The 8,500-nt window shown below is 37.6% G+C and overlaps 1 protein-coding gene across 1 annotated transcript; it reads right to left on the bottom strand.

Annotated features, from left to right (window-relative positions):
- Positions 1 to 398: 398 nt before the first annotated feature.
- Positions 399 to 4,042, bottom strand: LOC143856760 (protein trichome birefringence-like 19). The gene is made up of 2 exons (XM_077367033.1): positions 3,387 to 4,042; positions 399 to 1,388 (listed from the first exon to the last, which is right to left on the bottom strand). Exons 1-2 carry the CDS (start codon positions 3,852 to 3,854, stop codon positions 591 to 593), a joined length of 1,266 nt encoding a protein of 421 aa, XP_077223148.1. The 5' UTR covers positions 3,855 to 4,042; the 3' UTR covers positions 399 to 590.
- Between the last annotated feature and the right edge of the window lie 4,458 nt (positions 4,043 to 8,500).

Raw genomic sequence — 8,500 nt, 5'->3', positions numbered from 1 at the left:
GTTCGAATTTACCGGATAAACGGATACGGATAATATCCGAATTCGAACAATATCCGACGGATACGAATTCGGTAATAGATATTAAATATCCGTCGAATCCGAATCCGAATTCGGATAGTTTATTCTGTAATCGAATTCGGATATAGCCATATCCGCTCCGAATTCGATCCGTTTACACCCCTAGATGTAGCTTAGGCATTCATGAAAAATGGCTTGAAAATCAAGAATGAAAAAAACAAAATCTCTATAACATGCATGAGAAATTGGAGTTAGTGTAAAATGAAAGGGAAGTTCCAGTGTCTAAATTATGAAACCATAATGTCATCTCATCAAATCTTAACTGTCTAATTGATGGCCCATCTCTTGGATGGGCTATAAATCTCAAAAATCACATGATTTTTAACCATCCAATGAATTGCGCCAATTTCATGAAAGAAATGCATGCTGAGGTTTATTCACTTTATTTACATCAACCCTTCAACCATTTACATCAACACATGTCCTCACGCCAGACCGCCACCTCTACTAGTCAAATTCCACACAAAATGCTAAAAAATTGGAAAAAAAAAACTTTGAAAAGTAGACAAAAGCTATGTGATTCTTAGCTTCCCATCCCCATGGCCACCTTCTATCTTCAACATATGGAGGAGAAAGTCATTCCATGAATCAATAGGGCCAGGTAAGCACCAGTGCACACAATCATTATACAAGGTCACATTCTCATTTGGCCAGTGCCCATAACGACTAGGGTGCCCATCTGGCCTCAGCCACATTGCCTTTGTTGTATCAAGCAATCTAAACTTCAATCCTCTCTTTCTCCCCTCCCTCTCTGCAGCCCTGAATTCCTCCATCTGGGTCATATAAAGCTCCATATTAAAACCCTCCAACTGAGTTTCATTACTCATGAAAGGCCTCCTCCTCACACAGTTCCCTCCCTTGTTCCATATCCCATTCTCAAAGTGCGAGGGTGCGAATGTCCTCAGAAACACCATGCCCTTGAAGTTCTCTAGGCCATTAATGGCTCGAAAAGCTGTTCGAAAGGCCTTTCGGTAAGCATAGTACATGGTTAGATCAGTGACATTCTTTTCTAGGCAGTAGTTGCACCCAACAACCTGGCCGCTCTCATACATCATAGATGGCCGGAAAAACCAGTGTCCGGCGGATACAATAACGTAGTCAAACTCGCTGATTTGGGTTGTCCAGTCCTCATCAAATTCATCAAGGTAGAGATTGAATAGGCCAGTGAGAGTGGGACCATTGGGGTCTGCTTCCTTGTTTCTCACTAGATATGGTGACCAGAAGCTTGCAAGGGTGAAGTTATAATCAGTGTATAGCCACCTTTTGAATTTCTCTTCTGGTGTATATGAAACATCTACTGGGTAAGCTACCTGAAAATAGAAATACAGGGAAGCCAACTTTTGTAAAATAATAAACACAAAAATAATCACAGATACATACATACACATAAATACACAACAATTTAACATTTGTTTCTATGCTACCTACTTATTTTCTTACTTTCCACCCCATCCATTTAATATAGAACTTTTCCCTTGGCTCATATGACCAAAGTTACATGAATTTATGTACTATACACATACCTTACTTCTACTTGTATACATGCTATTTACACCTGAGAGATTTCATATATAGCATTTCCATAGGCAGTCAATCCTTGTGTCTTTAAAAAATTACATTTATGGGAATTGCTAGGCAATTTCGCGGACAGCCATTTCTCACCTCACTTTTGCAGGAGACAACAGCCACCTCAGCAACACAAACATTTTTTTTTCCAGTAAACTCTTTATTAGGGTATTTTGGAATGATGTAGAATAGGGGTGTAAACGAGCCGAGCCGAGCCAAGCCAGGCTCGGCCAGGCTCGCGAGCCTTACCGAGCTCGGGTTATATTATGTTCACACCCCTCATCTTCCCTGGACAGCCCTATTAGTGTAATTTGACCACTTTTTTTACACTATGGGGGGTGGTCCTAGTAACAAATGGGGTTCCAAAAATGAAGTGACATATTTTGCCCCCCCTTTCACTCCCTGGACAACCCTTTTAATGTATAAATTAATATAATATATATATATATATTTAAATATATTAAATTCTTAACCAGCCTTAACGAGCCGAGCCGAGCCGAGCCTGGCCTAAATTGGGCTCGGCTCGTTAAGGATTCGAGCCGAGCTCGAGCGAGCCTCCGAGCCCGAGCCAAAATTGACACCCTTAATGTAGAATGTAATTTGTTTCATTATTATTTTAAGAGAGCTTCTAAAAGAATGGGAGGAGATGATAGGTACAGATGAACTAAAAAAAAAAAAAACAGGTAAGAAGCCTTGGGTCAATCGAGGTTAAATCTTGCATTTAGTAAAATGACAAAAATACCCTTATTGCAGGTTTAAAATTTTAATTAGTTGACGAGGGGTCCCTTTTCTAGTCAATTTTTTGGTCAAAACGGGATCCCATCTTGGAAGTGTGATCCTTATTTTAAATTTTAAGAGGGTATTGTTTCATGGGACTTACCTTAAAAAAACCCAGTAAATAAGTTAACCCATACATTTTGTTGGCCTAATCACAGAAAACTATGGGAGAATGTAAGAACTTTGGTTAAAAAATTCTTAATTATGCACATATTTCCAAAGTAGGACACCAAATTCCTCCTAAGCACCATCATCCCAACATTAATCATTCATAAATGTTTAGTAATTAATATGCAGAGGAAGTTAAAATGTCAAATTACAAAAGGCCAAATCCTCATAGCTGGCAAAGTCTATTCTTCTCTACTTGTTAAATAAAAGCTACTCTACCTTAAGTCCTTAACCTTCTGCTCAACACACATGCCAAGGAGCACGTTTTTTCTAATCACAGGATGATTTGCATTTACAAGTAACTTAATCTCTACACAACCCATGTATTAATTTAGTAATATGTACTTATACAAGTAATTTAATCTGTACACAAGTAACACAACCAATTCATTAATTTAGTAATTCTGATTCCAATGAGAGATCTTTTCAACTAATCTTACCTACTTAACCAAACAATATGTTAATTTACAAATAAGAAATTGATTTGAGTTAATAAAAGAAGCAAATTACGGGTCAAAATTAATGATAAAAATAATTTTTGAACTGTTAGATAACATTCGGAAGACGATAATTAGCTGTATTAATACACTAATCACCCACCATTCATCACCAGGCGTATTATTTTCTAATTCTACATAAAAAATAAAAAAATCAAATTTCACACTGAATTATTATAATTTAAATGTAATGCAATAATTATACAATATAAAATCATCAAATATCATGATAAATTCGTAAAAGTATTGAACACAATCATAAAAATTGTGATAATTATATGTAGTTTCTAGATAATTTACCTTAGATAAGAGGCAGATTAAGGATTGAATTTGGTTTCTTCCCACAGAGTCTCCAACAAAGGCCATGGATTTCCCTCTAACAATCTCTAAGAACTGAGCTGGATTGAAGAGAGGAAGCTCACATTCATCTGGTTTCCATCGCCATTTCATGAACTCGGTGTCGGGTCTCCCATACTTCATACAATTTTGGTGCTCATGTATTGCCCAACATGTCACATTCGTGTAATAAGGCGCCTCAGGATTTGGAACCCATTCGCCGCTAAATATATCACAATTTCTATCCAATCTTGCAAAAGAAGAAGATGGAGACGGAGATGGAGATGAAGATGAAGGAGAAGAACTCTTCCACAGGAAGGAAGGAGTTAGCAAAGGGTAACATAAGGGGACAATGGTGAAAATTACTAGGATTAGTGTTAATAAGAGAACTATATTTGGGTGTAGAGGTTTCTTACCCAAGGGAAGCTCCATGGTATGAAGCTTAATGAAAGAGCTTTAGGAAGGAGATTGGCAATGGAGACCATATGTGTGAGGGAATAGTTGAGGCTTGTGTGTATATATGGGTGTTTAATGGTCAAATATTGAAATACCAAGGTGTTTGTTGAATTTTATATAGCTTCTTGGTTGGCCAAGTTACAAAATTAACACTCCTTGGATTCCTTGCGATTGTGGCACTTGGATTGAGAAAAAGAGAGAGAGAGAGAGAGAGAGTATTATGTATAGAGCATACAGTGAAACTTGGTATATATACCATCTCTAAGGTGTAACTACTGCACATACCTATTGATCCAGACTGTCCAAGAGATAGGCCTCCTCTTGGATGGGTGGGACCCAATATTTTGCACCATTCATGACAGGGTGTTGTAAAACGCTGTAGCTTTCCCATGGTTTTAAATTTCGACCGAAATCCGAAATTTTGGATACCGGAATTTACTGAAATTTCATTTTTCGCCATTTACCGAATTTCGGTCCAAAATTTTGGTTAAAGGCCATTATTTATTTAAAAAAAAGTGTTACAAAATTTGTGTCCGAAATTTCGTATTTCGCTGAAATTTTGGTTTTCGGTGGGGTCTGAAACGGTTACCGAAATAGAAATTTTAAACCATGAGCTTTCCTACTACAATCCACTGAGATTCAGCCCTATGTCCCATCAATTTATCAAAAAAAAAAAAAAAAAAAAATCTGATCATATCCGAAAAACTATCTGATCATATCTTTCTTTTGAATAACTTGCAAAGTTACAAGAGATGGCAAGTTTGATAGATAATGGGCTTTAGATAGATTGGTGAACATGGGTAGTTTGATCAATGTGTTGGGATATCAACTGAATGGTGTAGATCGGGGAAATGCGAACCCAATATTGGATCATAGAGATGGCTTATACACCGGAATTTCAGTGTACTTGACTTGAAAACACCTTTATATAAAGACCAAGGGGCTGTTTAGATGCACGGAAAAGAATTTCAGTAGTCCAAAAAGCACAAGAAACTTAAAAAACAGATAAAACGTCTCTAAAACCAAAGGGTAAAACTCATAGTTGACGACACTGGTCTTATTGTATACATCACATCGTTGGTACACCATATTAATCATCTACTATATATGTAATGGCTGGATTTGACATTTTCATAGTCATAGATTTGTTTTCTTATTCAACTTCTCCCCATAATTCATAGATTTGACATTCACCCTCTTTTTTATACTTGGGAGAACCCCATCTAGTGTAAGAGGGTAGTCGTAAATAGAATAGAGGGGAGGCTGTCCCAAGTTTAAAAAAAGGGCAAATGCAATCACTTACCTTTGCAAAAAAACCCATAAACATAAATGCATAACAATGTAACATGTCTTTCTATATATCTATTAGGAAAATAGTGTCACACACATGTTTGGTACTTGCCACCCCATTTGTTAATTTAATTAGAACTTTTCCATTAGTTAGTTTGACAAAGTTAAGGGCCCATTTTGATACACCTTGGATTTGGAGTTGAATTTGGATTTCAAAAATTTGTAGGATTGAAATCTACAATTTTAAAATTCACAAATTTATAAATAGTACCGTTTGGATGACCATGGAAAGATTAAATTTATAAATAGTACCGTTTGGATGGACCATGTAAAGATTTGAATTTCAAATCTAAATTTAAAAAAATCTTTGGATCTGGATTTGAAATCTTACAAATCCAAAATACCCTAATCTTATGGAAAATTACTAAAATATGCCCAATGCAAATCCAATGAGATATTTTGATCATTTTATACCATAGGGGTATTTTAGTCATTTTCAATGACCCAAGGGTACTTTAGTCATTTTACTCGATATGAGGTATTTGGATCGTTTTAATGTTATGAGGGTATTTTAGTCATTGTCCATGACTCAGGGGTATTTTGGTCGTTTTACCCATATAGCATTTGTCATTTTTCATGACTCAGGGTTATTTTGACATGATGTGTGGTATTTTGATCTTTTTTATGTCGTGATATTTTAGTCATTTTTTTGTGACTGGGTATTTTAGTAATTTTTCATTACTCAAGGGCACTCTAGTCATTTTTATCTGATAGTAGGTATTTTAATCATTTTTCTATATCTTGGAGGTATTTAAGTCATTTTCCACGACTTAAGTACTTTGGCCATTTTACCTGATATAAGGGGTATTTTTGTCATTTTCCATGACTAGGTTATTTAGTATGTGGTATTTGTATCATTTTTATGTCACGGGGTATTTATGTCATTTTCCATACCTGGGGGTATTTTGGTCATTTTCATAACTCGGGTATTCTATAGGGGTGCAACTCCGGTCGGGTTGAGTTTTTCCGACCCGGGTTGAGTTCGGTTCGGGTTGGAAAAATGGGTTCCTCTGGTTGCGTCAAGTTGAACCTCATCGGGTTGCAACTCGGGTTGGGTTGGGGTTGAGTAAATGGTTCCTCAGGTCAGGTTCGGGTTGGCCTCAACCCGACCCAACCTGACTCGAGTTACACCCTGAGTATTCTGATCATTTTGACACGCTATGGCGTAGTTTGATCATTTTTTCTATCATGGGGACTTTGGGATATTCTAGCCATTTTTACCTGATATGGGGGTATTTTGATCATTTTTATGTCATGATGGTATTTTAGTCATTTTCCATGATTTGGGGGTATTTTGGTCATTTCCACCCGATATAGGCGTATTTCAGTCATTTTTCATGATGTAGTATTTTGGTCATTTTACCTGATACGACGTATTTTGATGATTTTTATATCATGTGGGTATTTAAGTCATTTTCCACAACTTAGGGATATTTTAGTCATTTTACCCCTTATAGGTCGGATTTAGATTTATAAATAGCCTCTCTCAGAACGAATTTACAAATTAAAAGTTTTCTACTAACTAAATAATTTGGAATTAATGTAGATTTGGCTCAAATCCGAATCCAAACGTCAAAAACATTTGGCAAACGCTGGATTTGCGTTTAATAATCCAAATTCAAATCCAAATACAAGTTTTAAGGAAAATATATTCTAAGTTAACCTTCCATAATGCCTGTTTTTAAGAAGCCCAACTCCATGTCCTATGGAGAATAAAGGAAAAATAATGCAAGTCTTAAGCAATGCGAGACTTTTCAAGTAGTAGCTACTTAAGTCCAAAAGAAGTTAATTTACAAATGAGGAAAGGATTGATTTATAAAACAAGCTATGGCAAACCATATTTTTCACTGATAGACAACATTGAAAAGATGGATTTTTACGTGTATAAATGCATTGATTACCTGTCTTGAAAGTGGTCAAATTTCGCACTTATATAATGAATGCGTAGGCCATGCTTGGCAACCATGAAAATACTTTACATGGAATATTTGTGGGTCTAGTTGTGAGAGATGGAGAGACTTGTAGACCTGGCAAACGGGTAACCCGCACGGTGTAATGACTCTTTTCTTCAACCTCTATAAAGAACACTAAACACTCAAGAAAAAGACTGCATTGCATTCATATAGCACTAATGGCAGCACTCCATTTAATATACCATATGCAAAAACACAATATAAAGATAGGTGAAAGATGGGCAATCTGAAGTTAACTCTTCATGTATCAATTCAGTCACATACAAAAGATTGAGGGCATTACATGGAGGGATGTTGTGGAGAATATGTAGGGAAGGAGAAGAGTAGATGGGGAAGGATAGATGGTTGCCGCATCCAAGGGCGCACTGCTCATGGAGGGGGTGTTCTCTTGAATGATTGTGGAAGATGGGTGATCTCCAAGTCCACACTGCTGCAAGGAGGATGGGGGATGGGGGATGGAGGATAGATGGGGTGCTCACTGCACCTTCACCATGTAGGAGATGCACTATCTCACTACCACGGCTGATCGGCTACACTAGCCAACTTCACTTCGAGACATGGAGATAATAAGCAAGCATAATTTCCTTTCTCAATTGACCCATCTTATATATGTTTGCAAGATGCCCACCAAAATCCCATGTGATTGTCAATATCATTTCAACATCTTAATTAGATTAGCCAAAGAACCCCTTGCATGATTGTGCCCTTCTTGGTCCGTACTAACAAAGCCTTCCACTCAGCAAATGGGGTGCCAATATCATTCTAATGCTCTTGTGAAAATACCCAAAAGTGAGTAGCCTTTGCCCAAACATGGCCACACTAAAAATGGGTGCCCTTATCATTTTAGCATGAAGGAAGAAATAGCACAAACATAGTAATATTCCCCATTAAGTGATTAATTGCATATATAAAAGGGGGGTGTTGATATCATTTCTGCCCCAAGGCAGAAACATTCCCAATTGATGCCCATGTCATGGCCCTTTAGCCCAAGCCGTAAAGAGGGACTCCCACTCCATAGGCCCCGTAAGTGGGTCACCTCGACAAGATCCGACCCCTTGAATGATGCCCAAACACACAAAAAGGGGCCCCACCTGGCCAAAGCCTTGCCTTCATTCCAATCTTTGTCCAACGGAGTGGGCCCCACATGAAGATGGCCCTTGGCTCACACCCACATTAACAACGTAAGGAAAGCCCTTGTGAGAAAAACCAAAAGAGTGGCCCTTGTACACGACGAACCACGAGCCTTGATCAATGTTCCTAAAAGGGAAAATTACACACGGGTACGGGTACAACCCGTGC

The sequence above is a fragment of the Tasmannia lanceolata genome, unplaced genomic scaffold (genome assembly GCF_043159265.1).
Source record: "Tasmannia lanceolata isolate RefF3 unplaced genomic scaffold, GAP_Taslan_0.1 ptg000023l, whole genome shotgun sequence".
Taxonomy (NCBI): Eukaryota; Viridiplantae; Streptophyta; class Magnoliopsida; order Canellales; family Winteraceae; genus Tasmannia; species Tasmannia lanceolata.
Note: the sequence above shows the minus strand (reverse complement) of the source record. Positions and strands in the feature narration are given on the sequence as shown.

Bases quoted from the DNA above. Each gene is read 5' to 3' on its own strand.
- LOC143856760 (XM_077367033.1), bottom strand. From the start codon at position 3,854: ATGGAGCTTCCCTTGGGTAAGAAACCTCTACACCCAAATATAGTTCTC. The intron at 1,389-3,386 runs GTAAATTATCTA...TTCTATTTTCAG, and splicing joins TAATCTGCCTCTTATCTAAG to GTAGCTTACCCAGTAGATGT.